Here is a 22,269-nt window from a genome sequence, read left to right on the forward strand (position 1 = left end):
AACACAAACCTCTTGGTGATTTTTCTGACAGGTCAGGTCTTAATTGCGTTCTCACGCCCGGCCAGGAAGAACACAACAGACCAGAATCTTCTGCGGCAAAACTTTATTGCTTACATCTTCAGGAGCTAGGAGCGCAAACCCCCAGCCCCAAAAGCGAAAGCCACCCCCTATAATGAAACCGAAACCCCTTTCCTATTTAGGAGAGTTATATTTCGCCTAGGACGCATCACTCCCTGATTGGCTGCAGCCCATGGCCGAGCTGACGTTCACGGGAAAGGCAGAGTACAAGTAGTCGTAAAATACCCTTGGCACATGCGCAGATTATTTGTTTACCACTTAGAACACAGGATGTCAGCGCCATCTTGTGACGGCGAATGTGGGGGCGGCTCCCAACATCTCCCCCTTTTCTTTTAATAAGAGCAAATAGGCCACCCATATTAATGAGAGTGGAGATAGAGGTCAAATCCCCAGTGTGTAGGTAAAGGAGCCGTACACATAACCTCCTCCCAGGCTCATCACCCAGAGGGGTCCTGGTCTGGTCCCGTGTTGTTTTTCTTGGGGGAAGGACACTTGAACACTCAACCTTCTTGAAAGATGACATGTCTCCCTAGAATAGGCTCATTTTATGCCGCAGAGCCCTTCTATTGCAGTGCTTAGCCGTGCAACTCTCTTGGGCTGCTGAAGCACACTCACTCTATCCCGTGCAATGAGACTAGCCTCATGGGATATAAGAGCTGAGTGGCCAGCGACCTATTGCCTAAGCATAGATATATCAGGGGAAGCTCCATGTTCTAGTCCTGCAAGCGCCTGGGCAATAACCACCTTGTCTCTCCTAGTTTGGGCCTTAAGCTTACAGACCAACCAGAGAAGCAACACTAATCCACAGCAAAGTGTATCTCCAAATAATATCAATCCCACCCATTCTTTAAAGAAGGAAAATGCTGAGGAGATCCAATTGGGTAATCCTTTGGTCAGGGACAGGTCCAAGCGTGTGGAGTTGACCTGAAGTCTCAATTCCCGAAGGATCTGTTCAAATTCAGCCGTCCAATTCTGTAACATATACTGAAAAAGACTTTTTGACAAATTAGCTGCCCTAGTAAATTTAACATACTGAATGGAAGTAACACACAATCCCGGAAACTTTTGTTTACACCCCAGCTGAGCTATTTGCCATAATACATCTAGTTGTTTCTGGACAAGATCTATGAGTTGATTAACCAGCATGAGACCTCCCTGTATCATGACATTAGCTGAGGCCTGTTTATCTATGACTGTAGTCACTGAGGCTGACAAAGTGTTAATGGTGTCAGTCATCTGGACCTGTCCAGACAGAGCCAAGGCTGTCTGAATTAAGGCTAAACCCAGTTCCTAGTTAGTGGTAAAAAAGTAGGAGAATACTTGAGCATTATACATCACCGTCATTGGGAGTGGAAATGTCGACATTATCCCCCAACGCTGCTCTCTCTTTATTATTGACGCCCTGGACATCACCAAGACGAGGGACATCAGTATTCCCTTGGTCAGTCTGGATTTTTCGGGTGAGTCTTTCTGGTATCCAAAATGGGTTGTCTTCATTCTGTGGGAAAACACAGACCGCTCCCCTGGATCTTATCAAAATAGGATCCGGGCCATACCATTTATTATCAAGGACATTTTTCCATTTAACCATCTCATTGGGCCTATCTGGCTCTGAACAATGACGTTCAGCCGCAGTATGGCCATGAGCATCAATATTTAAAAAATTGAGTGTAAAGAGTGCCATAGACACAGACACTCTTGGTGCTCGGGGTAAAATCTCTTTAATTCCCCTCTTTTGCTTTATAAGATAGGCTTTGAGGGTGCGATGCGCACGCTCAACAATACCCTGTCCTTGAGGGTTGTATGGAAGTCCAGTCAGGTGGGTTACGTCCATCTGACGGCAGAACTGCTGAAATTTTTGAGACGTATAAGCTGGTCCATTATCAGTCTTAAGGAGTTTGGGTTTCCCCCAAGCACTCCATGCCTCAAGGCAATGTTGAATCACATGTGAGGCTTTTTCTCCGGTTAACGGAGAAGCAAACATGATGCCAGAACATGTGTCAATGGACACATGGAGATATTGAAGTTTTTCAAAGGAAGAAACATGTGTAACATCCATTTGTCAGACCTGTAGAGGTCGAATACCGCGTGGGTTAATTCCCACATGAGGAACTGGCAAGAACTCACAGCAGCTTTGACATTGAGTAACAATGTCACGGGCTTCTTTTCTTGTCAAGGAGAAACGACTGCGTAATGTTTCAGCCGTCACATGAAAATTGTTATGAAAATTTCTTGCAGCCTCTACCGGGGATGATAGGGCAGCAGCCACCACTTTAGTGGCCTTATCTGCCAAATCATTTCCCAGAGCCATGGGGCCAGGTAGGCCTGAATGGGCTCTAACATGAGTAATATAAACAGGAAATCTTCTAGATAACAAAACTAATTGTATCTGCTGAAAAATATTGGCAACTCTACTGGAAGGCTTAATCACTCCAGTCACTTCTAAAAGATTTACTGCATTAACCACATAACAGGAATCTGACACAATATTAAGGGGTTCTAAAAAGGTTTTTAAAACTTCTAAAACCACTAAACATTCTACCACTTGAGGTGAATTTTTATTATATTGTTTGGATACCACTTTACCATTAGCCACATAGGCACCTATGCCAGTTTTTGATCTATCAGTATATACCACAATCCCATTTTTAAGTGGGTTTCTTACTGTTATTTGTGGAAAAACAACAGATTGATTTTGGGCAAACTGTAAAATTGGGTGTTTTGGATAATGGTTATCTATTTGTCCTGAAAAGGAGGTAACTAAAACTGCCCAATCATTAGATGTGGCTGCCAAGGTTTGAACCTGTGCAGCGGTATAAGGTACAATTAAAAGATATGGACTTCGCCCAAAGTGGGTGATTGCTGCTTTTAGGCCTTTAAGGGCAAGCTGTGCAATTGCATCAGGATACCAATCTATTATTTTAGCTGGGGATACGTTTGGATGGATCCACAACAATGGCCCATTCTGCCACAAAACTGCGGTTGGCAATTGTGCTGTCTTAAAGACACACAAACTGAAAGGCTGCGAATCCTCAATACGTTGTAATTGTGCATTCTGTAAGGCTTTTTCCACCTTTTGTAAGGCCTGGTTAGCAGCTAGAGTAAGAGTCCTAGGGGAGGAGATATGAGGATCTCCTTCTAAAATACCAAACAAAGGCCTTAACTCAGCGGAAGGAATCTTTAAAAAAGGTCTGAGCCAATTAATATCTCCCAACAGCTTTTGAAAATCATTTAAGGTATGGAGGTGATCTCTTTTTATCTAAACATGTAAATATTGATTTCTCTCAAAGGAGGAAATATGTGTGACATCCATTTGTCAGACCTGTAATGGCCTGACGCCACGAGGGTTTACCCCTACGTGAGTAGATAAAATTTGACAACAATCTAAAGGCATTATTAAGTAATCAGAATCATTTTCAGTAGAACCAATCTCTCTGGCAGCTCTAGGAATACCAGAGGAAGAAAAAACAGCCATGTAGGCTTGGCAAAATTATTAGTTGAGCTATTCTGTCCCCTTGTGATATAGAAAAGACAACTTGAGGACAAGAACAGAGAACCTGAAGTTCCCCTTTATAATCTTGATCTACAACTCCAGGGTAGACAATAAGACCTTGTAGGCTGCAAGAGCCTGCCTCTGTCATTATTGTCCAGTGGCTTCACCTGCTCGGGAGAGCGCCTTCCAGGCCCTAATAGCCTTTTCATCTGATTCAGAACTATTAAGAACTGGCTCCTTGAGCTCACCTAGTGATGAGTAGAGGCTCCTTCTCCTAGAAGCCTCCGCTGATTGATCTTTTTTCTTTTCTTTTTCCTTCTCCTTCCTTCTAATCTCTCCCCAGGTATTCTTACCTGACCTAAACTTTTCCTCAGGTTCAAGACCCGTGGAAAGGCCTGTATGCTTATTTTGTGTACCATATTTTCTCTTTGCTCCTACTCTCTCTCCCCGCTTTACTTCTGATAGATTGTCCTGAATTTCATCTAGAATCCTCCCTGCCTTAACCACTTGATAACATGTGAAAAGGAACAAAAGGGCTTCTAACACTAGAAAAAATTTAAGGCCAAACATATCTTGTAAAGCTATTTTCCACTTTACTTCTGATAGACTGTCTTGAATTTCGTTAGAAAGTTCAAGGCCAGGCGTACCTTGTAAAGCTATTTTCCACTTTACTTCTGATAGACTGTCTTGAATTTCGTTAGAAAGTTTAAGACCAGACTTACCTCGTAAAGCTGTACTCACTGGTACTCTCGTTCCCCAGCTGAAAAGTTCTGAATTCATGCAGTTGAATCCTTCTCAACAGTCTGCTTTACGGGAACCTTTATTACCGCGACCCGCAGTTCTGGTTCTGGAATGAGGGATCTTCCTTGCGCCGGTCCCGAGTTTTCTTGTATTTTTTCGTCCCGGATTTTTTCTCGTCCCGGATTTCAGCACCAATTCTTACTAGCGTTCTCACGCCCGGCCAGGAAGAACACAACAGACCAGAATCTTCTGCGGCAAAACTTTATTGCTTACATCTTCAGGAGCTAGGAGCGCAAACCCCCAGCCCCAAAAGCGAAAGCCACCCCCTATAATGAAACCGAAACCCCTTTCCTATTTAGGAGAGTTATATTTCGCCTAGGACGCATCACTCCCTGATTGGCTGCAGCCCATGGCCGAGCTGACGTTCACGGGAAAGGCAGAGTACAAGTAGTCGTAAAATACCCTTGGCACATGCGCAGATTATTTGTTTACCACTTAGAACACAGGATGTCAGCGCCATCTTGTGACGGCGAATGTGGGGGCGGCTCCCAACAGTCAGGTTTCTGAAATTTATTAAAAATAACAATAAAAAGAAAAAGTGCTGTGAAGTTGAGTAAATGCTGTTGTTGTGGTGTCGGAAAAGCAGGCATCTGTTGACTTGAGTTCCTACCAGCAGGCCCTGTCCAAGCTATCGTGGCTCCAGTGAGCACTATACATAACTACTAGATATTTTACATTAGCCCTTTCAGTGACTCTCTAGTTACAAAGCTTAATGGCCGGGAAGATGTTCACATGGATAGCTGACCTATTGCTTGCCTCAAAAGAGTTGAACTTATAGGACTTGGAAGCAGTTGGAAAACTCTTAATGTTCTAACACTAATCAGCTGGAGCTGTGTGTGTCCTTGATGTATGTATGCTTTTTTTTTTTTTTTTAAATGTTAAGCCTCTTCTGGACAGTGTTTCAAATAATGAGTCTTTCCAGGTTCAACTGAAAGATGCCCTGAGATGGATTTCAGATGAAATAGCCTTTCGCTAATGGCACCGGGGAAAGCTGGAATAGATCCACAGCAGAGTAATAAACAAGTTCCTTATCTTTATATTTAAAGAGGAGGGGTCCTCAGAATTTAGATGAGGGCCCATCTTTGAGCTAAGAGATAAAGGGAGTGTCTCGGAATTTAGCAGGCAGGAAGCCCTAATTTAGGAAGCTAATCTTGTTTAAGGGCACTGACTGCTCTTCCAAAGGTCCTGAGCTCAATTCCCAGCATCCACATGGTGGCTCACAACCATCTATAATGCGATTTGGCGTCTTCTTCTGGTGTGTTTGAAGACAGCTACAGTGCACCCATGTTGTCACATCCCATCTCAGAGATGCTATGTGATACAAGTTTGGCAGCTTTGGGAAGGAATTAGATAGGTTTAATCTTTACCTAGGTTACAAAAGCCACAAGGGGTCACCATAGCATGGACTCTATTAGTGTTGGGAATGGTGGCTTGCTCCCCTCCCATAGGCTTGGTAGCAATCTGCTTTCTAATGCCCTGATGTTGCACCTCAGACAAGGTCTTAGTAGAGTAGGAGAGTTTGAGTATCTTCTGGCTCAGTGTCCCTCTTAACTGAATTTGCAGAAAGGCCTCAGCAGCTATCTCTTTTCAGGGAGAAAATACCTCATCTGCTATTTTGCCTGATCCCCTTTTTACTTTTGTTGTTTTGAATCTTCCTCTGTCGTTAAAGACCTTGAAGGCCATTTTGTAAGGTCATTTTGAGGGTCATCCCCCTGCTTTCTGGGCGTTTTGCTATTATGTGAAGAACTCGTTGATAAAGTGGGTATGTAGCGAGCACTTTCCTGATTCCGTGTTGGGACTTAAATTGCTGTGTTTAAAAGGTGCTGCTGCAAATGAGCTCATAAGGACTGCTGCATTTCTTTTTAGCTCTTTGGCTGGTTTCCTGGATCTTATCATAATTTTCAGCCTTGAGGAAGATGTTTTTCATACCCTGGATCAGGCAGGTTAGGAAATGAGCCCTGTGTGACAAGTTGGCAGAGCCAGGGCTCCAGTCCTGCAGGATACTGGTTAGGATCTTAGGTATGAAGTCTACTGGGAAATACCACTGCTGAGCTCCATATCCAGCCTTGTTTTTCTCTAATGTTGTAGAAGAGAAAATAATTCTTGAAAAATGTGAGTGTATGAACATGTAATATGTTGGAATTCTTTGGTATATCTGACAGTATTGTCCGAGAAAGAACCAAGATTTATTTTGTTTTATTATTATTATTTTATAAAGCAAAGAGATCAGATTGAGACACAGGGATGCGTATACATGCAAACCAGCTACAGGGGGACTGAAGTTCCCACGGAGTTTAAGAAGTATTAAATCTTTGAGTGTATTGTAGCAGGGGAAAAGTCTGGGCCTATGGAAAGGCTCGGCAGGGGAGTGCCAGAGACAGTTGGGGGTGGGCTGGAAATGAGTTGTTTGAAGTTGGTGCTGGAAGGGAAGGGAGAGCTTGAGACAGTCCTGCAGGGAGAGTGGTGTGCAGAGCCCCAGGGAGGGGAGGGAGAAACTCCAGAGGGAAGGTGTCTTAGTCACTGTTCTATTGCTGTAAAGAGACAGCATGACCAAGGCAACTTATAAAAGGAAGTGGTTTCCTGGGGCTCGCTTACAATTTCAGAGGTGTAGTCCATTATTATCATGGTAGTGACCATGAGGCGCACAGACAGGGACTGGAACAGTATCTGAGACCTTTACATCCTGGTCCCTAGGCAGAGATTCTAGGCTTGGTGCCCCCAACACCTCCAGTGTGTGAGGCTATGGAGGCCATCCTTATTCAAACCACCACAGAAGGGAAAGAAAGGGAGTTGGAAGAGAAAGGCTGTGAGAATTTTCTGTCCCAAGTACCGGAATTGTAAAGGTCCTTAGGGCAGCAGGAGAAAGTGGCTGAGGGGCTGTGGAGGGGAGTGGTTCTGGGGAGTTAGGGAAAGGCATAAGTTTGAAGGGCAGGAAAGGCAGCCCAGAGACACTTGGGGAAGTTGGGGCAGTGGATGGAGTGGGAACGTGGTGGTATTGCTCCAAGGGAGGGGAGCCCACACCATTCCACAGACAGGATGATGATCCAAGGGAGAGGCACTCAGGCCTTTCCACAGGATGATGAAAGAAATCAGCTGTAACTGGGAACCAAAAGGTGATACCTCATCACTTGTAACTTGCCTTCTACCAAACTTGGTGATTTAGGTGAATGTAGACATCTTTCGATAGTTCCCTGATGGGTATTTAAATGTAGATACTGATTGGTTTGTATTCACATTATTTTCCGTCTTTCTCAGATGGAAACTTTCGTTTCCACATCTAGTTTACCCATCTCAGAAAATTAGGCAAGACGATATTTTTAAAGTGTATGTTGCTTACATCCCATTCTTCATGCTGTGTTAGGAACCCACTTTAAAGAGTTAACTTAATGCTGCTCTTTCGTCATGTCTGCAATTTTCCATCTCTTCAGAGGTTACTGTGAGCTCTTGCCATTGACTCTGTTGGTGCCTGAGTCAGAAAGGGAAGAAAACCTGAAACTGCAGTGAATTAGCCTTAATTTCCTTCTAGCCAGTAACCAGTGCAGGTGCTACCAATGACGGACAGGCATCGGGCTCAGCTCCGCCGTGGGCTCAGAGTCCCTCTAATAGACAGGGGAATCGTTTACAAGGTTTTGTCGCTTCAGCTTCCTACATCCGTACCTCTGAAGTGGAGAGAATTTGCTTTTCTTCCTTTCCCTCTCCTTTCTCCCCTCTCTCCCCTCTCTCACTCTTTCCTCCTCCTGCTTGCTTCTATACAGGATCTCATATAGCCCAGGCTAGTCTCACACTCACTATATAATTGTGGGGTGACCTTGAACTCTGGATTCTCCTCCGTTCATCTCCCAAGAGCTGGGGATTACTTTCTGCGGTGTGTCATGGTACTGGCAGGTAGTACCATGAAGTACACCCCCCAACCCCAATTTGTTTATTTACATAAAAAATACTTTAAGGTATTGGGCTTTCTTTTCTGCTGGCCTGGGATGTATAGCCATCTTTCTTTTTTTTTTTTTTTTTTTTTTTGGTTTTTCGAGACAGGGTTTCTCTATAGCCCTGGCTGTCCTGGAACTCACTCTGTAGACCAGGCTGGCCTCGAACTCAGAAATCCACCTGCCTCTGCCTCCCGAATGCTGGGATTAAAGGCGTGCGCCACCACGCCTGGCTTATAGCCATCTTTCTACCTCAGCCTTCCAGAATGCTGGAATAGAGACATGCACTAACTACAGTGCTGTTGGGAGAGGTGAGTGTTCTAAAATGCCAGACTCCTGGACTTAGACTGACCCTGCTCAGTCTTCTAAGTAGCTGAGCCCACAGGTGCATGCCATCAGCCCTAGGTATTTTTTTCTCCTGATGTGAAAAACAGGAGGACTTATTGTTAATCAAAAAATGATGCTTCTCTTGCCCTTGTTTGTAAGCTGCTGTTCTCTGCACTGCCATGTCTCTGGGGATGTTGAAAGCAAAGTTAGACAGAATTGCATTGAACATATGTCTTTGATTACTTCAGCCATGTAGACCCTGAGTAATCTAGCAATTGCTATAGAAAGTAGATGGATTTCTGAGCTTCCATGGTGAAAAGGCTGGATTGTGTGTGGCGGTCATTTGCGAGATTAATGGTGGCCTTGGTTTCAGCCAGCTCTGTGGAGAGGGCTGCAATTGATTCTCTCAGGAACAGAAGCATCTTTTTAGTGAAGATCCAGTTTTATTTTAAACTTTAATTCTGTTGAAGCGCCCTCTTACATAATTACTGGGTTTGGTTTATTTTCCTCCAAAATTAGTTCTTAAAACTTTTTTATTTGTTATATGTGTTGTCCTGATAGTTATAGGTCTTGAGCACAGGACATAATCTTTATTGTGAGTCTTGTTATACGGTGACTCTAATATAGGTAGGTACCTTTTCCTTCCTAATTGGAACTAGCCTAATCATAAAAATTTCCTAAAGGCTAAAGACATTTGTCATATGGCCTAAAGGTAGACTTAAGACTTGAAGTCACTGTGGCTCATTTGATAAGAAGCACTTTGTGACTTTTCATAGACTTTGACATTTGGTAAAGTAGCTACTGTAGACATAATTAAAATGGATTGTAAAGTTTTATTTACATGTTTAAAATAAATTTCATTTATGAAAATAAAGCAGAATTAATATTGCATAAGTTGTGTGTATATTTTCAAAGTATAAACAATTTCTATTAACGTTTAGTTATGGATTTATCATTCACTCCAGAAAGATCCTTTGAGCTGTTGTTTTCAGCATTTTGCTTTAAGCTTGGGGATACTGGTGGGGGTTCAGAGAAGAGCAAGCAAGCTTTTGGTCTGAGGAGCCTCCAGTTCCTGGAGTGGGAGTGGAAGGATTTGTAAGTGTTTGACTAACACCTCATAGAGGTGCATAGGCTGTGCAACAAAAGGGGAGTGAGCTCTCTCTTCTGGGAGAGTTATACAAAGGAACTCTCCAGAGCACTAATTTCCAGGTGATGCAGAGGGGAGAAATGAGCAGCGAGGGTGCAGAAACGCAGTGGGGGAAAAGCCAGGAGCTCTGGGAACAGCAGTGTTGAATGCAATGGAGAAGTCAAGTCCCGAGAATATTTTTGAGGGGTTGGGGCTAGAACCCAGGGCCTCACATGGAAGGCAGGTGCTCCACCACTCAGCTGCCCTCCAGCCTCCATGAAGAATTTCTTCCTCAGTGGTTCTGTACAGGAACCACCTTGGAGAGGGCAGCTTCAGTCGAGCTGTGGGGGCCACAGCTGCAATGTAAACGGTTAAGGGTACATGAGGAGAAGATTCGGTGTGTAGGTGTGGTTTATTGTATGAGAAATTTGTTAGAGAGGATGCAGAGATGTTTGGGGAGACATGAGCTCAAGGAAGGGCATGCAGGGAAGACTGAAAGCACCTGACAGAATGAGAAGTGTGAGCTCACTGGCAGGCGAGCTAGAAGAAAAGGGCTTGGCATGGCAGCTCGGAGACTGGAGTCTGACGAGGAGGAGAAATTGTAATGTAAGTGGTGTGGGCCTCTGCATTTGTTGTTGCTTTTCGTCTACTGGCATTGTGTGCACAGCAGTGTCACAGTGCACTTTAGATATGGCACATGTAAAGTGCCCCAAATGCTCCATCCCGACAGGTGAGTTCAGAAAGGGAACGAGTTGGAAATAGTCCATAGAGCTTCAGGAATGATTAGTGTTAGGTGGAGAGCACACGTAGGAGACAGATGCAGCGCTGGTGTTGGAGAATGTGAGGTTGCGTGGCTTCTTTTCCCATGCATGGGGATTATTTGGGATTCACGGAGGCAGGTGCCATGAGATTGGAGGAGTTGGCCCCAGGTGAGGACCATGTAAGAGCCTATGAGGAGCATGCTTTGAGTCAGTGAAGAGTTTTCAAGGCTTACTTGGATCTCCTGGTTCAGGGATTGATGGCTGTAAGTCTGAACATGGCGCAGCCCAGTATTAACTGTTCAGAAACTACCAGAGGAATACTGTGAAGAATGTTCGAAGCACGTGGAACCCGGGAGATTGGAGGTATTTACTTGCCTTGCCCCCACAGGCTGCCTTTGGTCAGGTCTTGGTGTGCAGAGTGGGAGTGGCACCCAGCTCTGCCTTGGCTGAGTCTCTTGCCCTGGCTGCTTACAGCAGTCACCTCTGCTTTAGAGACAGTAAAGTAAGTTCTGGAGAATTTCTGAGCCACACTCATGTTTCATTTGATCCAGTCTGTCCCTCATCATCTTTCCCACTTTCCTTTAGACCTCTTGCCAGCCTTATTATTATTAATATCATTGTTATTATTATTTTCTGAGTTAGAGTTTCCCTTCTGTTCAAGGAAACCAGGCTCTTTCACTGAGTTGTATGTACCTTGGACCATGGCTTTTACATGAATTGTAGTAGCTTGCTCAACTGTCTGTGTCTATTACCACCCTGGGGTCCTTGAATGTGATTGGGGAATGCCTTTTGTCTTTGAAGTTCCACTAATTGCAGGCATCTGGGGGAATATCAGTGAGATAGTTTGAATTGAATAGCCATGTCTAAATAGACTTCAAAAGCCAGGCTGTTTTAGGTGCATTCTTGGCTTCTCAAACTCCCTTCGTTGGCTTACACCTTTAACATTTCAATCCTTAAATCTTTGTTAAAATTGCTAAAGATGTGGTAGTATTATAGGGTCTCCCTGAAGCATTATCATCTTTAAAATATAGATAGACTCGTGATATTTGATACTTCTCATGCTTAAGAGTGAATATTGCTCTTGTGAGGACTGGAGTTCACTTTCCAGCATTTGTATGGGGTACCTCACAACCACTTGTATCTCTAACTCCAGTGGATGCCATGCCCCCTCTGACATCTGAGGGCAAATGCATGCATGTGTACTCATGCCCGCGCGCGCACACACACACACACACACACACACACACACAAATAGTAACAACAACAATAGTAAGAATCACTGGGTGTGAGGAAATAATCATTAAATCAGAGTGTGGTGGAATGTATATGTAATCTCCGCGCAGAGGGTTGTGAATTTGAGGCCAGTCTGGGCCACTATAAAAGAAAATAACATCCTATAGTCTTATACCTTCAGTCTTACACACATGTTAAATATCACGAGCTAGTCACTTACATTGATACCTCGGTACCTATGTACTCAAGACTGTTTACATTTAGCTTCAGCAGGTTTTTCACTGGGTGGGGGTACTCCATTCTCTACCACCAAAATGATTTATTTTTGTCAGTTTTAATAATGGAACCTTTAAAGCAGTGGAATTGTTCATGCATTTTGTACGTGGTAAATCTCTTTGCTGCAGTAGTTTCCATCACAGGCACGGCATAGCTTGCTTTTGTTCCATATTACATTCCAAGGGCATCTGCGATTGTATTCCGTCAACTGCTTCTTTACTTAGGTAGCTCCCAGATGCACCTGTGTATTACAGAGTTTTCTCTCTCTTAGCTTCCCTTCCAATCTTTCCATATAGGTTTTCATCTCTTCTGTTCCATTTGTTGGGATTCACTCCTTACCTGAGGTGCATCAGCTGCTGGCCCTTTACAGCTGTTGCTAGAAGCATGGAGCATTTTTGTAGGTTTAGATTTTTCAAAATATACTTCAGTAAGGGTTCTCAAATACTTTGGCACCTCTTCTAGCCCACTGTCCAAAGGCAGGGGAGAAAAGATGGTAAATGGGACAAGGGGATGTGGACCTGTTTAGAAGTAGTTCTTTGGAGGTGATTCCAATCTGTTTGTCAGGATACCAGCAGTCCAGTTCAGTAGTGTCAGGATGAATCAGCAATGGTGGCAGGATCCAGAAGAAACTGCCAGGCCTCTGCCAAATGGACACGAGTCAATGGAGTGACCAGGACCAGCTGTAATGCCAGTTCTCTGCTGTGCCTCTCTCAACGATTAGCAGGTATGTGAGACCAACGAAGCACTGCAAAGCCAGCTATGCAAGCACCATGCCTCTGACCATTGAGTCCTTCTTATACTCTCTCCAAACATCACGTGTCCTCTCACAAATGCTGCCTCAGCAAAACACCATGTGAGTCTGCCTCACGTGGCACAACCAGAAATGTCCTCTTCCTATTTTTGCCCGTTTCAGTCGCTGACTGAGGCAGTGGAGGCAGCATGCTGGTAGTTTCTGGGGGATTGGTTGGGAAAGAGGCTGAAGAGGCTGCAGGCTTTTGCTCTGGATTTTGCCATCTTTTACTTTGCCTGTTTAGTGGAGACCCTGCTCTTCTGCATGTTGTACCAGGGGTGACTTAGTCCAGTGTTCTGTTCTGTGGCTCTCTCCTTTTTAGACCTGGGGAGGTTCTGAAAATATTGATAACCAGGCTCACTCCATATGTGTTAGTCAGTTTTTGGTTGCTGTGATAAATACCTAAGTTAAATCAGCTTAAAAGGGAAAACATTTATTTTGCTTCATGGTTTCCAAGAGTTTGGCCTAATTATTCTGGAAACTGTGGTATGATAAATATATCATACCATGCTAGCATGTTGTGGAGGAGATGTTCACCTCATGGTGCCTAGGGTGCTGAGAGGGAGGGAGGGAAGGAAGAGAAAAGGAAGAAGAGAGAAGAAAAAGAAAGGGCAAAAGGATAGGGTTCCAATATTTTCTTCAAAGATCTCTCTTCTAATCACCTTCTAGTCACTGTTCAAGACTCTGCGACCTCCTGGTAGAATCACATGCTAACAGCCAAACTGCCCACCCGGAGACTTTTGGGGAGCATGTCGCTATGGAAATAGAAAGCTTAGTACCCCACAGTTGGATCAGAAGCTCTGGTAGGAGTTAGGCTCCAGTCAGAAGTTTGTAGTTTGTAGCGTAGCCACATGTTCAGATAGCTGCTTCTGTTACTTGGCCTCACACACTTGGATCTCCCACTTGGCCCGCTTTCTTCCCACGCCAGCAACTGTGCTGCTTCCCAATGGAAGGCACGGGTGCTTGGGATCTGATCCATGGAGCGCTCGTACCCCGGATGCTTGAGTTGACTTCTTCCTTTGATTTCTGTACTCTGAAGCAGTTGTGTCACACTGCCTACCCCTGGCCTGTTCTCCAGAACAGTGCTTTCATCATCTCAAAGCCTCTGGATCCCATAAGGGAAGACTTCTCTTTGCTCCCTGGAGAAGTCAGGGAGAGATCCTCAAACCCAGAGTTGCTTATGGACTCTCAGTTGATAGGATTTTTCTAGAAATGATGTTCTACTGGTGTTGGAAAGAGGATTAGTTATGTGTTGAAGCAGGAGGGTAGCCGCCAGGTGGGGAGGGGTGGGGTGTCTAACTGATCTTACTAAGGTTTTCAGTCAACTTCTCTCTTTCAGCCCTACTTGTCCTCATACATTGGGAGAGATCAATATCTTCTGTTCCCAAGCTTTACCTATAGGCTGTTCTGTATGTTTGTATGACCAGAATGGATGTCAGGTCATTTTCCTTCCTGCGTTTGACTACTGTTATCACTTCTCATGTCCTTATCTGCTTTAAGAATATATCTTAGTTGAGCAAAGTGGCAGATACGTGTAATCCCAGCATTAGGAGACTAAGGGAGTATTTTGAGTTTGAGGTTAGTTTGGATTACGTAGTGGTCTCCAGGCCAGCCTGGATTATAGTGAGAGATCTTGTTGTTTAGGGATTTAGGAGTTATGGGTCCTGTTTGAATTCCATCTGCACATTTTAAACAGAAGTCTTTATTCTCATTCATTTACTTCTTTGGTGTCACTGAATACTAATATGTGTCAAAAAGTATGAATGAAACGCGTAACTCATGCTTTCAATAGACGATGGGTTTGGGGCCAGTGAGATGGCTCAGTGGGTGAAGGTGCATACTGCTAAGCATGATTTGAGTTTGATCATCAGGCCCACATGGTGGGAGGAAGACTAGCTCTGACAAACTGTTCTCTGACTGTCACACGGGTGCTGTCACACGTGACCACAACCCCCTATGCCTGCCCAAATAAAATGTAAAATAAAAAAAATTAAAGATTTGAAAAATGATAGATTTGGATGAAAAGTTCCTTCTACTCATGTGAGGTTTCTGTTTGAAGCCATTTAAAAACAAAGTTTGTAGGGCAGTGTCATGTAGGGACTGGATCATAAAGGGCCTCTTGTGCTGCGCCTGCTTTGTGAATATTGAAGTTGAGAAGCAGTAAAGAGCCGTTGTAAGTGAGGATGAGACTGAGACATGCAGGTAGGTCTGCAGCAAGGGACCCAGGGAGCAGGCTTTTGTAATAAGCCAGGAATGATGAGGGCCTAGCATGAGACCCTGAGGATACAGACAAACAACTTTCCCCATAATGCCTGCTTTATCAGATTCCTGGGAGCTGAGGCTGTTTCTGTGGTAACATAGATGGTGGATGCACCATTACTCAGGATAGCAGCTTGTTCTTGTGGAGTGTCTCTTGTGGATGCATCCAGAGACAGAATACTAGGATTTACAGCAAAATTGACATTGAGGTGTAATTTAGACACAGCAGACAGTGGCATGAGCCCTGCTCCTCGGAGAGTAGCCCCCCATGCTCTGATCACAGATAAGCTCGGGACTCAGCGCATCTGGTCTGAGGAGTAAAATTTTGGAATTTTGTAATAACAAATTTCTTCTAATTAGCTCACCCATGGATTTTCTGTTTCATTGGAGTTTATACTTGTGTTTCACGGGACAGCTTTTGCTCATTATTGTTGCTGTGGAGATTGTCGACTGCTGTACCAGGCTAATATGTGCTGTAAATATTCTCACACATTTGCATGGAAAGTATTGTTTCAGTTTTTTCTTCTCACTAAACAACTTTCATTTGGGTATTTGTAACAACTGGCCAACACTGTCTTTGTACTTTGCCTTATGGAAACTTGGTCTCACAGTTTAGGAGGGAATTGAACATAATGCCAAAGCTGTGTAGTTCACTGCATGCATCACAGGCTGTCAGCACTGAACTAGGAACTGAGGCTTCTCCTGGGCCATTCTGGAACAGGGATCTTGCCCTTGTTACTCTGTCTGGTGAGCCAGATCCCAAGTCAGCTCTATGCAGTATCTCCTGTTCTTGTTGTATATATCAATTATTACAAATGAAGTAATTAAAATGTTTTAATTATGGTTAAAAACACACGTGCCATATGCCAGCATAAGGTTATTTTTAAGTGTGTGATTCAGTTTATTTCATCTTTATGATCTAGAACTGTAGCCATTGAACAACTCCACTTTCTCCTGTTCTGAGTTCTTGCTCATCTCGTTTTCTGTCTTAGTGTGTTTGATTACTTTAGATAGCCCATTTAAGTAGACTTAAACAGCATTTGTTTTTGTATATGACTTTTAATTTGCTACGATGCTCCAAAGGTCCATCCATGGTGAGGTATATAACAGGATTTCCTTTTTAAGACAGAGTAGTATTCCATTGTTTGTATATATTACATTTTGTCTGCCATTCATCTATCAGCAGAGACCTCTGGGCTGTTGTGCATATGGCTTCTATTTATAACAAGTTGCCCAAATCTCTCATTGAGATGTTGCTTTCAGTTCTTCATCTACATCTACCCACAAGTGTGATCTCTAGGGATCATGTAGTAGTTCTATTACTGAGGTGTTCTATAGTAGGCATATGGTTTTCCCCACTTCTCCAGCCCTACTTTACAGTCAGATTCTTGGTTGGGGCAAAGCCCATTCCTATCTCAGCCCTGGGACCCCATCTGCCTTGAGCCTCTGCAACCCTGCGCATGCTGCCATGGTCTCTTGTGAATCTACATGTGCCTCAGTCTTCTTGAGTCTTGAAGACACTGTTTCCTTGGAGTTATCAGTCTCCTCTGGCTCTTACAGTGTTTCTGCCTCCCTTTCACTCTGAGGGGGACATCTCATTTAGAACTAAGTGTTCCAAAATTTGGCAGATTTCTGGTGGAAGTAGTACTTAGTAAAAACTTTGAGAAGGCCCAAGTTATGAAGGAAATCTGCAGGACAATTTAGTTGTGAATAGTGCACGCACAACACAAAGAGGCAAAAAGGTTCACAAAGCTGCATGTTATTAGCCCAGCCCATTTATATACCAGCCCACCTCAGTCACATACTTGTCATAGCTGAGTACTACTGATAAAGGCAGTTCTCACTTTGAAGGAGGAAGGTCATTGTGAATGATATAGAGAGATGCCATCTTAGAGTTACACAAACAGACTTGACATTGGGAACTAATATGCAATATATTTTCTTCTGTGAATTTGTTAATATCCATAATTAGAAGCATTTAGTGGATTCCATTGACACACAATAGTAAGTCTTCAAGTCTGTAATGATCAGTGCCTTAGAATTAGAGTAGCGTGAATTCAGAGGACTGGTGGATAAACACAACCTTGTTGTGTAATTTCCTAGGACTGGGTGTTTTAGGTGATTGTGGTTTAAGGTAGACTGTCCTTTTGTTTCCTTTTTCTCTGACACAGTTAGAACAAAGAAGAGCACTTACTGTTGTAAACCAAATTCTCACAAACAGAAGAGCTTGGACCGCAATGTGTTCTGCTCTCCACATTTCTGGTAAAGCTACTTAAGGGATGGCTTTGTTTTCAGTAGGAATACTGAATGCAAGTCTGTTGCATGCATTTTGTTGTGGCTGTTTTCTGTCTTTTATAGGGCATCTGTTGCTGGGAGAGTGAGGGTGCTAGTGAGAGAAATGGGCACTGTGCGGCACATGCTTGCTGCATTAGTTACCTTTGAGTTGCTATGGCAACTTAAGGGCAGAGAGGTTTACTTAGACTCAGAGGGGACCCAGCCCTCCATTGGAGGACTGTGTGAGATGGCTGGTGTTTCTGCACATAAGTAGAGCAGAATTGGAGGCTGGTACAGCTATCAAAGGTCTGCCTTACATGACTTCATCAGTCTGCAAGGCACCACATCCCACAGGTTCCACAACCACCGAACAGTGCCAGCTGTGGACCAGGTGTTTAAACATGTGATCGTATGTGGTGCATTTCACATTCAAAGCTTAACATCATGCCCTATTCCCATAGCCTGTGCCAAGGTACCAGAAACAGAAGGGAATGAGATCAGAAACATGCAGCAGGGTCAGACTCCCTGCAGAGAGGCTCCAAGGAGGTCACCAGAGACCCAACGCCTAGGCTGTGGTGATGGAGAGTCTGAGTTTCTGAAAAAATCTCTAGGCACCAAGGGTGGCTGAAACTGTCAGGGCAGAGTGTGGGGCTGCCCAAGCCAGTGGAGCCCAGATGTTGCCATCACAGGTCCTGTGGACTAGAAGTGGAGTTACAAAATTTGATGTATGCATTTCTGGATTTCAGTCTTGCTTAGTCCAACCTCTCCCTGATTCTCTTGTGTTCCATTCTGTAGGAATGTTAATCTGTGCCACTATATACTGAAAGTATGATTTTTTTTTCTTTTTAGACAGGGCTCACAGATAAGACTGTCTTGATCTAAGTAAAGACCTTGGATATTGAGTTTCTGAACACTCAGCACTGTTTACACAATGGAGGCTTTTGCAGTAGTAGGACTGACTGGACTTTACAATGTGTAAAAGACACATTGTACTACACTACACATTGTAGTACTGTGGCACTAGTACTCTTGTTGCCTATTACACCTTGTGATCCAGCTTTGCCCCTTCCCTCCCCTCTCCTTTCCTCCTCTTTTCTAATGAAATGAATATGTTTGATCAGGTTGTCATAACAAATTCTGTAGACTGAGTAGCTTAAACATAATAATTTTTTAACAGGTTTGGAAGACAAGAGACTAAAATCAAGGTACCAGCATAGTATCCGAAGGTTGTCTAGTTGGGCTGAATATGGTCACCTTCTTGCTTTGGACCAAAGCATAAGAATTCTGTAGATTGGAGACACAATTCACTCAGCAGGAGAATTTAATTATTCAAAATCGTCTTAACAGCTGTGATGGCAAAACTCCCAAATTTATATTTTTCAAGTTTATCTTGGTTGTTTTTAGCCTTTCTTCCCCCACACAGAATTCCTCCTGCAAATTTACCATGATATAGAAATCCTCTAGTGTTTTTACTGTCATGGCTGTGAATACGTGTGCATGCAACTCTGTCTGCTTGTGCCTGCATTGTTGTGTGATAGAATTTGTGTGCCTGCATTGTTGTGTGACAGTCTTGAAACAAGACATACCTCAGCTCCTCCATGCCGTAAGCTATTTTTATGGCCACATATAGCAAAGAGTCCTTCAACTAAGTGCTCAAGATTGTCAGTTTGTGTGTATGTGAGTTAAATGGAAGAGGAAGCCATCAGGCTGTGTCCGCCATGCGGACCATGGAACTGGCACTTTGCCTCACCCTCCTTGGCAATGGGCCTTAGCAGTAATCTGTTTTACTTGCCTCTTCCCTGTATGACCAAGCAAAATTCAGAAATACATCCTGGGTTTTGAGGTGGACGAAATTATTTTCAAAGTAAATAGTATGTAAGGACTGTTGTACAGCAGGCAGTGCTTTTCCTGAGCCTGTGAAAATGTTTCTCATTTTCCCTTCACCACAGAGGAAGCAGGTTTAGAATGAAGGTGTTGACTCCCTCAAGGCCATAGCACTGGAAAGTCACTGGAGTGATTTCTGCTTGATGTGGGTGCTGTGTTCTGTTGACCAAGTTACTTCTTTTCTGAGAGACAGTTGTACTGGCTAGTTTTGTGTCAACTTGACACAGCTGGAGTTATCACAGAGAAAGGAGCTTCAGTTGAGGAAATGCCTCCATGAGATCCAACTGTAAGGCATTTTCTCAATTAGTGATCAAGGGGGAAAGGCCCCTTGTGGGTGGGACCATCTCAGGGCTGGTAGTCTTGGTTCTATAAGAAAGCAGGCTGAGCAAGCCAGGAGAAGCAAGTCAGTAAAGAACATCCCTCCATGGCCTCTGCATCAGCTCCTGCTTCCTGACCTGCTTGAGTTCCAGTCCTGACTTCCTTGGTGATGAACAGCAGTATGGAAGTGTAAGCCGAATAAACCCTTTCCTCCCCAACTTGCTTCTTGGTCATGATGTTTGTGCAGGAATAGAAACCCTGACTAAGACAAATTGGTACCAGCAGAGTGGGGTATTCCTGTGACAACCTGACCATGTTTTGGGGAGGACTGTGGAAGGACTTTGGAACTTTGGGCTTGAAGATCCATCCATTGTTAAGAGCTCTATCAGATGTTGTGTAGGAGCTTGGAAGATAATGTTGAGAACACTGCAGAAGATGGAGGTCTGGTTTGTGAAATTTCAGAGGGAAAATTAAAGACTCTTTTCAGGGCCATTGCTGTTTTGATTGTGAAGATTCTGTAGTTCTGGTTAGCTGGGGCTGAAGAATCAGCTGTGATTAACAAGATACCAGAACTACTAAAGCAAAAACTTTGCATTACTGGGACTATTGATGCTGGTTAGCTGGAGCTAAGAAATTAGTGGTGATTAAGAAGAGACCAGCATCATTGAGGTGACATCTTCTGGGAAGTGTTTTCTGAAAGCACAAAGAGGCTGTGTTCCAGAGATGCCAAGGTTGTACTCCTGCTGCAGCAGGACTTGGTAATATGTAAGGGTCACCCAGGTGGTACTGGTTTTGAAGGCATGAAGGGGTCACGCAAAGCAGCTGAGGCTCGGCACTGTGAGAGGCCATGGAAGGCCATTGGTGAAGGTGCAGCCTCAGTTGCAATTGAAGGCCCAGGACTGAAGGGGTCATGCAGTGTTTTGGAGATGCCAGTACCATGAGATGACCACCAAGAGCAGCAGCAGCAGTGGAGTACAGGCATCTGGAGCCTAGAGGACGGCGTGTGTGCTACAAAGGGCCTGGCTGGAGAAGTGACCCAAGCCCTTGGAGGAGCCCAGAAGATCGTGAGTTGGATCCCAGACATTGGACGGTTGGAGATTGACTTTTGCTTTTGCTTGTGACTGTGCCCTGATATTTTCCCTCTTGAAGGAAGAAACTGTTTTAGTGGAGCCCACAGTTAAGGGACTTTTAATTGTAAAAAGACTTTGAATTTTAAAAGAGATGGATATTTTAAAGAGATTGAAATTTTAAGAATATGTAAAGACTGTGGGACTTTTAAAGTTATTTAGATCTTGGGGATGAATAAGATTGTAAGGGTTGAGGCTTACTAGTGATGTTTTTGTGTGTCAAGTTGACAAGGGGTCAATTGTACTGGCTAGTTTTGTGTCAACTTAACACAGCTGGAGTTATCACAGAGAAAGGAGCTTCAGTTGAGGAAATGCTTCCATGAGATCCAGCTGTAAGGCATTTTCTCAATTAGTGATCAAGGGGGAAAGGCCCCTTGTGGGTGGGACCATCTCAGGGCTGGTAGTCTTGGTTCTATAAGAAAGCAGGCTGAGCAAGCCAGGTGAGGCAAGCCAGTAAAGAACATCCCTCCATGGCCTCTGCATCAGCTCCTGCTTCCTGACCTGCTTGAGTTCCAGTCCTGACTTCCTTGGTGATGAACAGCAGTATGGAAGTGTAAGCCGAATAAACCCTTTCCTCCCCAACTTGCTTCTTGGTCATGATGTTTGTGCAGGAATAGAAACCCTGACTAAGACAACAGTGATCAGATACAAGTGAGGCAAGAACACTGCTTTCAGGCTGCTGCTATAGTGTATTGTTTTCCCAGTGAAGCATAGACTCATCCTCCTGAGTCTGCCTCCTCCTCAGTGAGGATCTCAGTACATGCTTGAGGGAGGCCACTTACAGGGAGCCTGCCAGGATTAGCTCAGAACTGCAGTTAGTTGCAGGAGGAAGCACCAGCACTGGCTAGGCAGTTCTGCTGTCTTAGTTCCTTAGGCATCTGTGTTAAGGGATTAAATATCAGCATAAGAACACAGGAGTGCCTTTCATGAGAAAAGTCCCTGTCCTCAAACTCATCTCTCACCCTGATGTGTTTATTCTTTTGGCTGATGCTGATTTCTAATTTTCAGCATGTTTGAAGGTGAAATCTAAGACTTTCTCTTAATAATTTGTGATACGAATCTTCATTGCAAAAGGAAATCACTTATCAGTAGACTTGGTGATATTTTTAAAAAAGGAACAGTTGGAATAAAGACTTTGCTACAGCTCATGAATAACTTTTAGAGTTTTCTATCATTGTAAAGGGATGGGCAACTTATATAAAGACATCAAACTATGCCGACTAGGCCGGTGTAAGGGATTTGCACAGTAATTGTTACGTGTGGTCTGTTCTCAGATGAGAGGACTCATCTCTTGTGTCTTAGCAGGAGTTGCATTTTAGGAGTTATTTTGAAGGCAGAGTCATTTAATCCTGTGGAATAAAGATTTCTTCATGGGAAATCTCACAGACTCATGGGAGTCTCATCCATAAGAGGTAGAGTTTACTTTTATGTGATGTTGTTAACTGCTTTTTTTGAGTTTTCCCTTTTTACTTTTATTTTTAAAAAGGCAGATAGTTTCTCACTGAGACCCTGATCATAATCAGGGTTAATATGTGATGTAGCAAGCTAAAGAGTAAATGAGTCACCAGTAACACCTCATTAGCACTGTAAAGATAACTG

At 43.8% G+C, this 22,269-nt stretch overlaps 1 protein-coding gene across 4 annotated transcripts in view; it reads left to right on the forward strand.

Annotated features, from left to right (window-relative positions):
- Aven (apoptosis, caspase activation inhibitor) overlaps positions 1-22,269 on the forward strand; it is a 138,371-nt gene that overhangs the window by 56,033 nt on the left and 60,069 nt on the right. The window contains exon 1 of one of the 4 annotated variants that reach the window (NM_001355630.1): positions 10,367-10,478. The exons of 2 other annotated variants lie outside the window; for them this stretch is intronic. In NM_001355630.1, the coding sequence (NP_001342559.1) occupies positions 10,439-10,478 (40 nt within the window). In that variant the 5' untranslated portion in view covers positions 10,367-10,438. Of the gene's footprint in view, positions 1-10,366; positions 10,479-10,766; positions 10,873-22,269 lie in introns of those variants that run through there. One more of the 4 variants, NM_001165935.1, reaches the window with a different exon arrangement.

This window comes from Mus musculus, chromosome 2 (assembly GCF_000001635.26).
Source record: "Mus musculus strain C57BL/6J chromosome 2, GRCm38.p6 C57BL/6J".
Taxonomy (NCBI): domain Eukaryota; kingdom Metazoa; phylum Chordata; class Mammalia; order Rodentia; family Muridae; genus Mus; species Mus musculus.